This window comes from Zalophus californianus, chromosome 9 (genome assembly GCF_009762305.2).
Source record: "Zalophus californianus isolate mZalCal1 chromosome 9, mZalCal1.pri.v2, whole genome shotgun sequence".
In the NCBI taxonomy this organism is placed as follows: Eukaryota; Metazoa; Chordata; class Mammalia; order Carnivora; family Otariidae; genus Zalophus; species Zalophus californianus.
In genome coordinates, this window is record NC_045603.1 from 109,769,085 (window position 1) to 109,784,248 (window position 15,164).

Sequence of the window (15,164 nt, forward strand, 5' to 3'; positions counted from 1 at the left end):
AAGAATCACTTTAAACCTCCCATGGGATTACGGACTGTGCACAGGATAAGCACTGTCCTCTTAGAACCTTAGGCATGTTGTTTTGTTTGGTTTCGCTGTGTTTCTTCATTTTCTTTCATAGACTCCTTCTTTCTTCCTCTTCGTAATGGGCTGGCTTTAGAAAACTCTTTTTCATCTACCCTCTGTGGCTCACAAACTAATTTACAAGTGTGTTCGGCTGCTTCTGTTAGAATGAAGGGAACGAAAGGCAGCTTGCAGTGTTCCCTCACATCACACAAACAATCTGATGCTACCTCCTCACTGCTCTTAACCAAAGTAGCCACACCAACCAGGCCCCACCCCGGGCACCCTGCCCTAAATCATTTGGAACTGAGATGTTCTTCTCAGTCTGCCTGTTTTTTTGAAGTTCTGCTTGCTCTGATTTACTAATCAAAAGATTTCTGAGAACACATATTCACTGTTTCCCCCAAATTGAAAGCTTGCCTTCAATTGAAGCCAAGCAAAATGCATAGAATTGACAAGGATAGCAGCAAAGATCCAGGTAACTTGAAATTCCGAGTTTGGGAAGAGGCCAATTAACATGTCTTTGTCTCTCTTTTGAGCATATGTGGCCTGGTTTTCTCCTCCTCGGTCTGGAACTAAGAAAAACCTCCTGAGTGTGAAGTGAAAGAACTGTTAATTCCCTTTGATTAGCTGCGAAGCCCCCACGCTTACTGAGGGCAAACAAGATAAAAGTAGATGTATAGACAGCTACTCTGTGTGAGGAAACTTCTATGGACAGGAAGTTCAAGGCCACTGCCTAGCCCTGGAGGACATGGAGCCAATCCTCCATCTGGGGAAGAGAAACCCTCACAACCAACACTTGTGAAGCTTTAGCAAGTAAATTTTGACCCTCAGTTTTATGACTTATTCTTGAAGTATTTTTTTGGAAGACATGCCTTAGTTTCAAACAAATAAACCAAAACACTGATGCCAAGGACATACCAACAAATAAAAGAATCTAGAGAGAGTAAGGAGACCCGAACTCAGGCCTTCAGGCCATTTCTTTAAAACACGAGGGCTGCTTCTCCAACACGTCCTCGTCAACTGTTGGCCATCGGTTGTCTGCATGGCCCAGAACTCACAGGTTCTGGGGGGGGCCGATGTCTGACAATGCACACAGCTAGGCCCACAATCTGGAGTATCCTGGGACGCAGAAGGGCTTCCAGAGCGGGAGGCAGACAGATTAAAGAAGGATTCAGCAAAGATATAAGTGTGGCGTCTGTCTGAGCACATTCGTTGAAGCTAAATGCAATCCGAACATCCACCTGTAGTCTCGTTATTGTTGCCCACCCTCCTTCCTTTGATGGGCCTCTCCGACCGTGGCCTCCACCGTCTTCCCTGCCTTCTTCAGGGAGAGTTGGCCATACCTCATCAAGACCAGCCTTCAACCAACAACAACTCCAGCCATCCTCTTTATGTTGAACGGAATGTATGCACTTAACGTGGTTTTCAGCAAACGTAAAGTTCCCTCAGTGTGAGCCAGAGTTCACCCCCCAACCTGTGCTGGAGCATGCAGCCCTCTTAACTGACTGCCAGTCTCTCCCTGAAGTGGACTTGTTGACCCTTCAAGCATTACGGTTTGGGACTCTACTCCCTCCGGTAGCTACCCATTATTCTTTGTCACACAAAAATGCTCCCACACAGATTGTTTCCCAGAGAGATTTGCTGAAGTAGGACAGAAATCTAAAGGCCATCACAGGCTAGATAAATTATGATATTAAACCATCTCTGGAGAGGGATCAGGCTAACAGCCAACTTCATAAAGCATTTGACCACCTTCTGTCGTGCAGGCCCCTTAAGCTAAATGAAGCAAAAACATCATCCCAACTTTTAGAAGTCTTCTCTCCCAGGGGAAGAACAAGCCCTAGGAAATTGTTCTCCTCCTCTGAGAACTTACGTGAAAAGGTGGGGAGGAATCTCCAGGCCTGTGAGGGGCCCAGCAACGCCCAAGTGACACAACCTAACAGGAATACGGTGCGGCTAGGCTGTGTGAGAAGCAGAGTGCTAGTTGCTTTTACTTTCATGTGGGCTCTCCCCAGTTCAGGGCTGAAGTGAAAGCCAGAGAAGTGGAGGCCTTCAGCTCCTCCAGAGCAGTCTAGTGCCAGAGTGTTCCAGAATGGCAGTCTCCGCTCTTCAGAGATCTTGCTAGAGAACAGGCTGTGGCACCATGCCCAGGCAGCGTGGCCCCAACAGATCTTGTGGGAAACTCGTTCGTGACTGGCACTTAACTACATTTGTAGTTACATGCCTCATCTTTCTTGGAATAAAATGACTCATTTTTAAAACTAGAGGCGGGAGACCTGGAAAAGCTGATTTCTAGTTGCATATCATTTATAATTCGGTTTAGATTTTGACCACTAAAACATGATTTTACCAATAACCCAAAAAAGATGGAAATTATTAATTAACATCAGGGATAAGATTTTTCCATCAAGAAGTTGAGTTAAAAGGGGGGAGACCACTTGCCCCAGTGTTGTAGCTGGGAACATAGCCTAGAATTTTCAAAAAGCCAGACCCTACACTGAATTCCAAAAGTACTCCTTCTGGGGTTCTTGGGAAAGTAAAGTAGTGTGAGAAATGTCTATAGTATTCTGTAGGTCCTTATGATAAAGTTAATAATCGCCAACTTTTTTAGATGATAGCATGTAGCCTTAACAAATGTTACCTTTGTAATAGTGTTTTTGGAGGCTCTAGGCTCTCAGAAAATTGCGTAGATGATTAGGGCAACATTCTGTATTACACATGATTTTTTCTGATTGCTATCATTTGAAAAAATAACATGACAAGTTTTTAATGCTGCCTCAACCTTGATGGACAATGCTGAAGTTGTAAATAATTTTATAGGCATTTGTGAAAACATATTTTTGTATTCACCTTAAATCTAAAGGTCCTTTTCTTTCTCTACATAGATCTTTCAGGGAAACACCAACCCCACAGATGTTGTGTTTGGAGTTTTCCCTAAACCACTAATAACTCGATTTGTCCGAATCAAACCTGTGACTTGGGAAACTGGCATTTCTATGAGGTTTGAAGTATATGGCTGCAAGATCACAGGTAAGCTCCAGCTTGAAGATTGCCTCATTTTGACTTACGTGAACCTTTAAATATAGGCAGAGTTATTTTATACAAATGTAGTCATTTTCATTTGTGGCTAAGAGTATGTCCTTTGGATTTAGACAGATCTGACATTAAGTCCTGTTTGTACCCCTGGCTAGCTTATCTGGGGAGGGAATTGGCTATCTTTCAAAGCCTTACTTATCTCACCTAGGAAACATGACAGTGGATGCCATGCGGGGTTGTTGGGATAATGGATTAGCTCATGGGTCTAAAGCACTCAGCACAGCCTGGCGTGTGGCAGGTGTTTGTTAAAGCAGCGCCTTCCCACTAGTCGGCAAACACCATGAAGGTGAACACCAAGCTTCCGTCCCCGTTTCCTGGGTGCACGGCCCACTGACAGGTGCTCAGTAGAGTTACAACTAAAAATTATTACATGACATGCTCTCCATTCCTTTATCTTTTTAATTTTGAAGGCTACAGGTGGCTCTGTCAGCCAAGATCAAGGAGCAGTTTAACTCCTTTACTCACTAACTCCCCTGACAACTCTGTGTCTCAGTATCTATCCATCCTTTGCGGAGTGCATATACTAATGTTAGAAATCGATCTGTCAATGTTTCTAGTTTTTTGTTTGTTTCTTCTGACATGAATAGGACTTTAAAAGTTTCTGTTAAATTGCTGTAAGTAGAGGGATTCTACTCACTTGAGAGATGAAGAAGGTGCACTCTGGAGGCATTAAGTGACTAAAAAGGTAGGCCAGGCAGGGCAGAGCTGAAAATAAAAGAGCCGTCACAACCGTTATTCTCGCTGTATTCCTGTGGCGATCAATGCAGCCATGACTTGTCCACTGACCTTGCTGTATGATCCTGCTGTATTCTGGAGTATTCCAGTAGCAGTCACACCAGAATTCCTTTTCTTTTAAGTAAATACATTGCAAAAGTTTCATTTAAAAAAAAAAGGCAATACAATATAGCCTTCAAAGTAAGTTTAAAAGTTAAACAGAATCAGGGCACCTGGGTGGCTCAGTTGGTTGGGCGACTGCCTTCGGCTCAGGTCATGATCCTGGAGTCCCTGGGTCGGGTCCCACATCGGGCTCCCTGCTCGGCGGGGAGTCTGCTTCTCCCTCTGACCCTCCCCCCCCCATGTGCTTTCTCTCTCTCTCATTCTCTCTCTCTCAAATAAAAAAATAAAATAATAAAATAAAAATAAAAGTTAAACAGAATCAGTAACTGATTCACCAAAAAGTCATTAAAAGTGAATAACTTTTAAAAGACTCTGAACTATCTTTAAACACTATGTTAGTATACATAGGGCATTTAATATCTTCTTCCACGAATGCCAACACTATTGCTTTTATTTTTATCCTCTTTAGTATAATTATGTCTATAGAAGGAAAACACTGATTTTTGAAGGTGGGGGAAAACACCCAGCTGGGAAGTTTTCAATGAAATTACAAGCCATTTGGAGAAAAGCACCTCGAGAAAAAACTAAGGAGAAAAAAACTATACCGTTTTATAGGAGAGTCCATTTTGGAAAGTAAAAACTAACATCTGATTTCTTACCAAAATCGTATTTATTTCCATCCCAGAGACCAGACTTGTTTATTGTTTTAGGTTCAAAGAGTCAGAAAGTTCAAGGCCTTGGAGGCAGGAGTTGGGTGGAAAGAGGTTTGGAGAAAGAAGGAACATTGAAAAGTTAGATATAACCTTGGCTTTATTTTCGATCAGCAGTTACATGAGGAAAAGTTCTAGGTAATTTTCAGAGCATTAGAAATTTGAGAGGCCACCCATAAATTTATAGAAACAAGGCCATTTGAGGTCAGGGTGGAAATTTCTGGCTCATTTCTAATTTCATGTCACTATACCAAAAAAAAAGAAGAAGAAGAAGAAGAAGAAGAAGAAGAAGACGAAGAAGAAACTTCGTGATTCTAAATGTGTTGGTCTGAGCTCAGACTCCTGAGGTTCTCCCTTTAGTTAAATAAAACATTCACTTAAACTTGAACTGCTCTTTCCCATTTTCACAAGGATTTCCCTGAGAGTTCATTCTAGACATCTGAAGAAGGTGAATAATTTATTGGATTTTTAAAATAAAAATATTAATGACTTAATGGAACATGTTAAAGGATTATTTAAATGACCTATTTATTTAAACATCAATGTCTACAACAGCATATTCTTATTTTCACGTATATTTTATTTTACAATTATTTTAAGCAGCTATTTGTTTCCCTCAAAAGATACTGCTTTTAGGCTCATGGTGCCAATCTCTTTATCATGACCCCTGATATATTTTAGATATTCCTGTCTAGCACAGTAGCTACAGTCTCCAAATAATTGACCAAGGCAGGTTTTGGGGGAAGGCAGTATGTTATAATGATAGTCACGTGGACAGAAAGTGTGCAGACATTTACCCAGGCCTCACTCTGGACTGTCCATTTGGTGAATGTGTGACCACGAGCAAGACATTTTGTCTCTCTGACCTCCATTTCTTGGTCAATAAGATTGACCTTAATTCAGCTGTAATGAAGATTAAATTGAAAGAATGTAACACATTTAGCTTAGAGTAAATGCTCCCTAAACAGTACACAGTAAATGACAGAGGGCGTGGTGCTCAATGAATGGGGCCTAGAACAAGTCCCAGCAAGCAGAGCCTCTGAGGAGACGATGATATCAGTGTTTTCTTCTTGGTTGCCAGAAGCAGATAGTTTTCATCTTTCAGAGGCCACGGTCCCCTCAGAGTGGAGACCAATGCAAGAGAAACAAGGCTTCGGTATCCCTGCTGGACTGGAAGACCCGTGGAAGCAGGGGCCATGTTTGCCTTATTTTCTATTACGTCCTGTAGTGCCTGGACCATAACACGTGCTCAACACACTTATTTTTGAATGAATGAATGGATGGATGGATGGTTGACTTGCAGTTCTATCCACAAACAAATGACTGAATTTCAAAATATCACCCTCTCCTCTTGGGTTGGCAAATCCTAACTCAAACTGGATTAAAACAAACAAAAACTATTGAATTAAAAGTTACCCCGTGAATACATCACTTGACTCCAAAGTTTCCAGAGCCCTCAAGTTTTCACCTAATTTTTGTATTCAGAAATTATTTTTTAAAAAATACAATAATCCTAGAAAATCCAGAGTATACAGTGGGTGTCACCATAAAAAGATATAAAGAAAATAAGATTGGGGCAAACCATTCTGCTTTATGGGTGATTGACAAAGGAGCATTTTCATTATTTTGACAAAGCAGACTTCATCATTTTGGCAAATATGGATATTGAGGAAAATAACCTTGGAGAGTTACTGCTTGATGTATGAGAACATACTGCAAACTGTGTTAACTTGTGTTTGTTAACCAGAAGTCTCTTAACTGGTGTTTCTGCACACATCATTGTGTTCCTATGTTAGCCAAAGTTTGCAAGGATGACCTCAGGCACCACAATACCCTGAGTCATCATGGGAAGATTACATTATGCTCTTTCAGTTTCACCCATCAAATGCAGCTATCACCTTCTCATTCTTGGAAACTGAGTATTTGGTTTACCAGTATATCTCAGTTTTAAAACTGAGTACAGAGATTTTGCTATAAAATAATATCAATGAAAAGAACTACCTTAATTCCCCACCACAGAACTCATCTCTCCCATCTAGGATTGCTTTTAAGCTATCCAAACAGGGTTGCCAAGTAAAATACAGAATGTCCAGTTAAATTTGATTCAGATAAGTGACAAGTCATTTCTTAGTACAAGTATATCCCATGTGGTATTTGGGACATACTTATACTAAAAAATGCTTCGTTATTTTAAGTTCTAACTTGGTTTGCCATCCTGCTTCTTGTTTTGTTGTTTTTCTTGGATTGTTTGTTTTCTAAATTTGGCAACACTACTTCCAAAGGATTTGACATGTAGCCAGGCACAGCTGAGCCAGCCTGCCATGGAAGAATAGAAGTAGATCCTAGTATCTCATTCAGACTTTGAAATGTGAATGTAATTTTTCTCCTAATCATTGCTAAAAGTGAGTCACATAACTTTTAGTCAAAGGCAAATCAAGTTGCCTCTTCATTGTTCTTTTTGGATGAGGCAGGCTTATAAGAAGGAATGAGTATCTAACTGTACTGTGGTATGTTGGCTGAATGGGGGCAGGGCATCAGTGGTTTGTGGATATGTAAATTGCGCCCTAGCCAAGTCTGCATTAGAGAAAGGACGTTAATCTGGTAAAGGTTGTGCTTTCCTTACAATATTCAGGTTATTGTGCATTTCTCCAGATGGTAACATCTGGTCCTTATTACCAGCTAAACATTTTCTTTATAAAGGCTGATTTTGAATCAGGTGTGACCACAGTGACCAAAAATGTGACTTCTATTTTTAGCACTATAGTTTCATAGACACTCAGTAAAATGCTTTTTATAATTTTTTTTAATCCCCATTGAGTTTATTCTTGGTTTCCAGATCCCAGCCTGGAGCAAATACTGTGACTGAATTACAGGAAGGGGTGCTTGACAAAAACTGACCGCTACCTTTGTTGTGTTAATAAGTGATTCATTCAACAAATATTTGTTAAGCAAATACCATAGAGAAAGCAGGGCTCAAGAAGTCAGAGAAAATTTTTAGATATGACTTGGTCCATGTCCCCAAAGAACTTAAAATCTGGTGAGGCAAGTAACAGCAATCCAAGGAACAGAATATGGTCATCAGTATAGGAGAAAAGCAGATCAAGTGCTAATAAAAAGTCTTAGAAAAGGAAAACCACACCTAGTTGGAAAGATGGGGAAAACTGTAGCATTTGAAAACCGCTCAAGATTTCTAGTGGTTTAGACAAGTGGGGAGGGCAAGATAATGGGGACATTCTCGTGGAGGGAACAGAATGAGAGAAAGCCTCCCTCCATCCCACTACTGTAAGGAAGTGCTTTATTCCATTTGCCTCTAGCAAAAGGGGTAAATGAGGAAAGGCTTTGCAAAGCCATGATCTGGAAGGCCTGGCAGGCTTGGTTGACAGGACATGCATAATTCCTAGATGAGCCGGGACTGAATGCTTGGATACAGAAATGACATGACCTGAAATGTACAACTCATCTGGAAAGTGTCTGAGTAATTCGTTCTTAAGGGCAGCTGACAACATGGACACAGTTTAATTGCATTAAATATGTGCTTCTCGCTTAGGATGGTTATATTTTTAAGCTAAATTTTGATTATATTATGCAGAATTGAGTTATTTCAAAGAAAAATAGGTTATCGTTCCTATGCATGTCCTTGATTGAGGTGTACAGTTTGGAAAGGAGAATGATTGAACAGTTTGTTATTAAGTCGCCAATTAATCAATGATTGATACTCTCCTTATGCTCAGAAGCTTCTTGGGCTGCTGTAGAAGATGTAGAAAGATCTGATGCTGTTTCTTGCCTTTGAGGAATTTATAATCTAACTGTGGATACAAGATGACCAGTCTTAAAAACAAGGAGAGAACAGTTTAATGTGAAACTCTGAGCTACTTCTCGCACGGGCAATCAGATTTCTGAGGAGACTTCAGAATAAAGGCTAGAGTAGTTTGAGAAGTTTTCATGAAGAGTCTGAGGCCGGGTTCTAATGTTCTAGCAGACCTTATTTCTGTCCACAAGAGGATAAGGAGCAGCAGGAACATTTTGAGGAAAGGCAATGATGAGGATTAGAGAAGAAAATGGATTAGCTGGAATATACTGTCAGTAAGAGGAAATAAAATTAGATAAACAGTGGGAAACCAAAATGAAGGTCTCAAAAGCTGGATAGAGACTTTTTATATGGTCCTATAAATACTGGAGAGCCATGGAAATTTTCTAAAGCTCTGTCTTTTATTATTGTGGTAAATATGCATTTACATAAAATTTACCATTTTAACCATTTTAAGGGTACAATTGAGTTGTGTTGTGTACAGTCGTATTACTGTGCAACCATCACCACCATACATTGCCAGAGCTTTTCATTATCCCAAACTGAAACCCTGTACCCGTTAAATTCTACCTCCCCATTCTTGCCTCCTACCAGATCCTGGCAAACACCACTCTACTTCCTCTCTTTAGGTATCTGACTATTCTAGGCACCTGATATCAGTGGACTCATACAGTATTTGTCCTTTTGTGTCTGGCTTATTTTACTTAGTGATGGAAGATTTGGGGACATAAGAATGATACTGCAGAAAAATTTTTAGGAAAAATGAATTGGCAGTTATGGGTGGTGTAGATTCACAACTGGTGTCTAACAGGCCATTTAGCACCCTGGCCAGGAGGGCGCAGACCAGGATGATGCCCAAGGAAATGGGGACCACAAGGCAGGGCCAACAGATTTCTTCTTTTTGTGGGGGGGGCAGTTAACAAAAACATGACAGGTTTTAGTAGCAGAACAGGAATGCAAAAATGTAAAATAGGGATAGCCAAGATGACTAGGCAGGAACTAGCTGGTTGGTCGTTCCGCTGGTTAAAACACAGAGTTTGATAAAGGGATTCAGTGTCAAGGGAAAAGACCACTGGGTTTTGGACACGGTACGTTTGAGATGACAATGGATATTTGTGTGGAAAGTTCCTAATGCTGTTAGAACGAGGGGTGGGCAGAACAGCATCCTGTTGTTGAAATTACTGATTTCACATCTCGTGCCCATCATAAACTGAACCTCTGTTGGGCAGGGCCTGTACTGGATCTGGGAATAAGTTCTGGATACCAAAGGGATCGAAACATCAATACTTTCACATTAAATTTGGAAGAACTCAGAAAGGCGGAAATGTGTGCCCTTACAGAAGATTTTCTCTATTGGAACGTGGGCCTGGGAGGGGGGTTCTACCAGTGTAGGAGAAAGGTTTGAGGGAGGGAAAGCCCTGGTTTAATGTCAAACGATCCAGAACATGTGTATGAACGGGAACAGACAATGTGCCTATTCCATCTGTGGCATTCTCTTTCTAAGCATGGAGACTTGTAGAAAACCATCTTACGCCATCTATTTCATTCCACCCTCTAGATTATCCTTGCTCTGGCATGTTGGGGATGGTGTCTGGACTTATCTCTGACTCCCAGATAACAGCATCAAACCAAGGGGAGAGAAACTGGATGCCTGAAAATATTCGCCTGGTAACCAGTCGCTCCGGCTGGGCACTGCCACCTGCACCCCACCCATACATAAACGAGTGGCTCCAGGTGGACCTGGGGGAAGAGAAGATTGTGAGGGGCATCATCATTCAGGGGGGGAAGCACCGGGAGAACAAAGTGTTCATGAGGAAATTCAAGATTGGATACAGCAACAATGGCTCGGATTGGAAAATGATCATGGATGACAGCAAGCGCAAGGCCAAGGTGAGGTGCAGGGATGGGGGAGGCTGCTGGGGAGGAAGTCCTTTCTCGCGTCGTTGACTTAGATCAAGGACCTCCTGCATTTTCCTGAAGAAGTACGACTTTGTATTTCTCTTAAGCCGTGACATCAGTGGAGGTGATCGATGGCGTCCATAAGACCTCCATTCTAGGGAAGCCAGGAATGAGGTGCTGAACATGGTCTCTGAGAGCGTTGCTGCTCACTTTTCCTTCCTTAGGGAACATCAGAAAGCTCAACACTCAGGAGACAGGGCAGCCCAGAAGCTGGGGATCTGGGGGCTGACAGGGCCAGTAGAAACTCAGAATCTCTCTGCAGATTCTATTCTTTTAGCGGCTACCAAATCCCTTTCCCCTTCTCTTACCCTTCCCTCATTTAAATGTTTTTTTGGGGTTTTTTTTTACCTTTTAATTGTGGTGAAATACACATAACATAAAATTTACCATCTTAACCTTTTCAGGTGTCAGTGGTGTTAAGTACATTCATATTGTTTTGCAACCGATCTCCAGAACTTCATCATCTTGCGAAACTGAAACTCTAGACCAACCAAACAATAACTCCCATCCCCTGACCCTCAGCTCTTGGCAACCACCATTTCACTTTCTGTCTCTATGAATCTGACTTCTCTAGGAGCCCCACATAAGTGGGATCATACAATATTTGAACTTCTGTGATTGTCTTATTTTACTTAGCACAACGTCCTCAAGTTATAGCATGTGGAAGGATTCCATTTTTTTTTAAGCTGAATGATACCCTCTTGTACGCATGTACCACACTTCGTGCATCCGTTCTTCCACCGGTGGACCCTATCGTTGCTTCTGCCTTTTGGCTTTTGTGAACCATGCTTCCATATGTTTTCTATACATTGGAACCTTTTAAAAAATACAGTTGGTTCTTGACCCAGTGAAAAGGGAGATATTCCAACATTCCCCACAACATGTGGTATCATTTTTTTTAACCAAACAAATCTTCTTTAGTGATTACGTTTTAGTTAGACTGACGATCAAACTTATTTGCATTCCCTGAGCACACAACACCAACCAGGAGAGGATACCCAAGAGTATGCTGGGTGGCCTGATAGCTGGTTTAAGGATGAAGTAAGTAACAACCCACAGACCGTCCGTTCTGTCTGCACTGTGGGAATGGTATTCAGCCGATGGTACTTCTCACACCCAACACAATTGGCTTCCCATCCCTGCTTTGCCCAGGACCTACTCCTTTTGTGAAGAGATCTTAGCCCGTTGGCGGGAACGTTACCCTTGCTCCCCCTCTAAGCGAGTGTGGGAATGTGGCTTGATATAAGTGACTCAGGCCAAGGGCATCGCAGGCAGGAAACAGAAGCCTGCGGGGACCGCCAGCTCCACGTCTGTCTGCAGAGCCTGCCTGTCCCCCACGGGCTGTGGTCAGCACCAGTGCGGCAGGCCACTGAGAGCCGGGACGCTGTCAGAAATGTAAGAATTTCTCTCCCATCTCACCCCTGCTTCACTTGTGGTTTCCAAAACATTTCCAGTGTTTTTTTTTTTAATCTACGTGCAGCTACTCTCTTTCTTGTGTTCATTTCATTTCCCCCTTTTATGTCTGCCCCTCTTGTTTTGGTAAAAGAAAAAGTAAAATTAACATCAGACACTGGAGTTCCCCTAAGAGCCAATCTTTTCTGAGGAGTTGTGAGCCTTCTGACTTTATCACCAAGTGTGACTATGCCGCCCATCAGCAGCGTCAGGAGCTGATGCTGTTGTGACACGTGTGTCTTATCCAAAGCATACGGTATGCTTCATCGTGTCTTCAATTAAGTCTAAAGCTAAAACCATCACTCTATTGTAGTACATTGCCTATGGAAGTCCCCCAGAAGCCAGCACACGGTTTTCAGTTTCAACAACAGCAACAAAAAACTCCATTCATGAGTATGTGAGATTTTTCTCCTAAAATATTATTTTATCCATCATTATCGTCTTCCTATGATATTTAAAACCACAAAAACATCTAAATTATTTACATAGAGCCTAATCTGTGATTCCTAACATGTCCTTCTCCTGAAATAAAATCTTTAAGATGCAAAAGGACACGGGTAAAACCTTCAGTTTAGGAGCAGTACATATTACTGAATTGTATAACGATATTTAACACATACTATATTTAAACTTACAAATGAAGGTTACCTGCTTAGAATGCCAAGTACCTTTTATGTGATACTAGAATGAGTACTGGGTTTTAATGAATAAAACAGCACTTTGATGGATTGAAAATCCTCTATACCTGCTCCTCACTTCCTACCCTCAAGTAGCATTGTGACGGACAAGCTATATCAGAGTCTCTGAATTAACTAGACTTCTCAGGAGCAGATAGGAGATCTAAAGCCTCAAAGCCCTCTTCTTCTAAACATAATTAGTAAAAGGACATGAAGATATTTCATAAACAGCGTTATGTTAACGAAGTTAGCGCAGTTCCATATGGCTCTTCACGGCTAATATTCTTCCCAGATCATCCCCAACAGCTTTTATGTTTTTACATTGTGCTAATTCTTTACTCAAGTTAAAATGAGAAGAGCCCAGATTCCATAACTATAAGTGCTTTTCTCCTATGATTGTTGGAACTGTGTTAACATCAACAGAACACGCATGTGTAGCAATGTTGTTTTCATCATAATTATACCTCGCTGACGACACTTAATTGGGCCTAACAATAACGTGTGTCAGATTCTCAATGACTGGAAGCAACTGTGCTCTATCAAGAGGGCAGAACCCCAATCGTGAGTTAACTCTTGAAAATAATACAAGGAAGCTTTAAGGGGGAGAAGCGGATCTATGTTAACTACGTCCTTTTAGATTCCTGGAGGCTTTTCTGAATTGGAAAAGGCTGATTAATTTCCTTCTAGAACACAGAGAACCTCTGGTTATGTCACAGCCGACCCAATCTGTCTATCTTCTCTTACATGTGTGCCCCTTTTAGCCCTGCTATTTCTACCACTGAACGATCACATCTTTTGCTGGTTTGGTACGTCTTGACCCAGTGATTGGGTACGGTCCCCGCTCCTGACTGACATGGCCTGGGGCTGGCCATCCACTCAATCTGATCAATCAGATTTGGTAGCCCCAACTGCAATACACTTAAAGAAACATTAAGGAAATTAAATATGTGGCCTTGGTTATAGACCTCAGTTTCCTGAATTTAATGAGATTAGACTAGATCATTTCTAAGGGCAGATATCACAGCAGTGTGGTGAAGGGCCCCAGTTAAGACTGCCAAGGTTTGAACCCTGGCTCGGACACTTAACAGTACATGCAGCCATGGGCACATTACTTGACCTCTCTGTGCCTCACTAGCTGAGGCTAGTGATGGAACCTACCTCGTGGAGTTGTCCTGAGGATTAAATGAATTCATATATTTTCAGCACTTAGAACAATGCCTCGCACCCATAAATATCGTGCAATGTTTGATGTATAATAAGACACTCCCAATGATAAGGCGATTTGAGTCTTCTAATCCCCCTTCCCCACCTCCCCTCCTGGACAGGATTAAGAATGGTGCTGAGAGAAGAGGATATAAGAAGGCTTATCTATTTCTTGCAAAAGTTATTATTCCACTTTCTTATGATTCCACTCAAGGATTTTGACCTTCCTGTCAGTGTAAAAAGTCGCCGCCCTGGCAATGGGTGGCCTGGCTCCGGAAGAAGGTCACAGTGTCTTCAAGTTAGGAATGTACTTCAAAAAGAGAAGCCCATTCGCACTGCAGTTCAGGACCACCTGCGCCAGGACCTCCTTCAATAGTCAGGACCCTTGTTACCTTCCTGAGATGAGAAGGTCTTTTATCTACAAATGCCTCCCACAGGTGGTACTGCTTCAGTAAATAGCAATTTCAGTGGGTTTCAATAACCCCAGTTCCTGACTAAATAGCACTTGCACGACATTAAATTTAATATTTCCAACTCCAGGAGTTTAATCTCTCCACCTTCTACGGTCTTAGCAAAACTAGGACCCGCTCCTTTAAGAGAATGTAACCGGCGTCCTTGTCGGAAATGTGATGTCTATTATAGCTCTGAAAAAATGGCAGCTTCTCTTCCTGAGTTATCTTCCTATATATCTATCTCCCTATCTCCCAGACACATCAGCATATCATTGAAAACATGTCTCATTAAATCCTCAGCTTCTGTGGTAGCCTCAGTGTGTGCGCTGAAGTTTCTGAGAAATGACATCTGTCACTTCTTGGAAAAGCCTTAATTGTTTTGTTTTGTTTTTTTCCACTTGCTCATTTATGAAAAAGGTGTCAGCCATTTTATGAAGTGGTGGGACAGGGTCTATTTCTCTGCCCTATTAAGGGTCCTGAAGGAGGGACTCTTCCACTAAAAGTGAGGTTTTGTTGATAACAGCGTTTCTCATACTTCACAGTCTTTTGAAGGCAACAACAACTACGATACACCTGAGCTACGGACTTTTCCACCTCTTTCCACACGATTCATCAGGATCTACCCTGAGAGAGCCACTCATGGAGGACTAGGGCTGAGGATGGAGCTGCTGGGCTGTGAAGTGGAAGGTAATTACAATTTCCAGAGTCCCATCTCGTTTCCCACTTTTTAAATCTCTTTCTTCATGCATTTATGCCCCTGATGGGGCTGCTGCAAATGGCCAACTTTTTCCCCTGGGGGACCCTGCCTCTGGGTCTGCCAGTCCGTGAGGCGCAACATTCCAGCCCACTCCACGCAACAGTGCCTCGTATTGGTTGTTGGCAGAACTCTCCTCAGATTCTGTGG

The 15,164-nt window shown here is 42.0% G+C and overlaps 1 protein-coding gene across 6 annotated transcripts in view; it reads left to right on the plus strand.

The window, feature by feature from the left end:
• NRP1 (neuropilin 1) overlaps positions 1–15,164 on the plus strand; it is a 137,144-nt gene that overhangs the window by 96,850 nt on the left and 25,130 nt on the right. For all 6 annotated transcript variants that reach the window (XM_027595428.2, XM_027595429.2, XM_035721904.1 and 3 more), the window contains 3 exons: positions 2,952–3,096; positions 10,076–10,407; positions 14,803–14,947. In XM_027595428.2, coding sequence (XP_027451229.1) covers positions 2,952–3,096; positions 10,076–10,407; positions 14,803–14,947 — 622 coding nt within the window. The remainder of the gene's footprint in view (positions 1–2,951; positions 3,097–10,075; positions 10,408–14,802; positions 14,948–15,164) is intronic.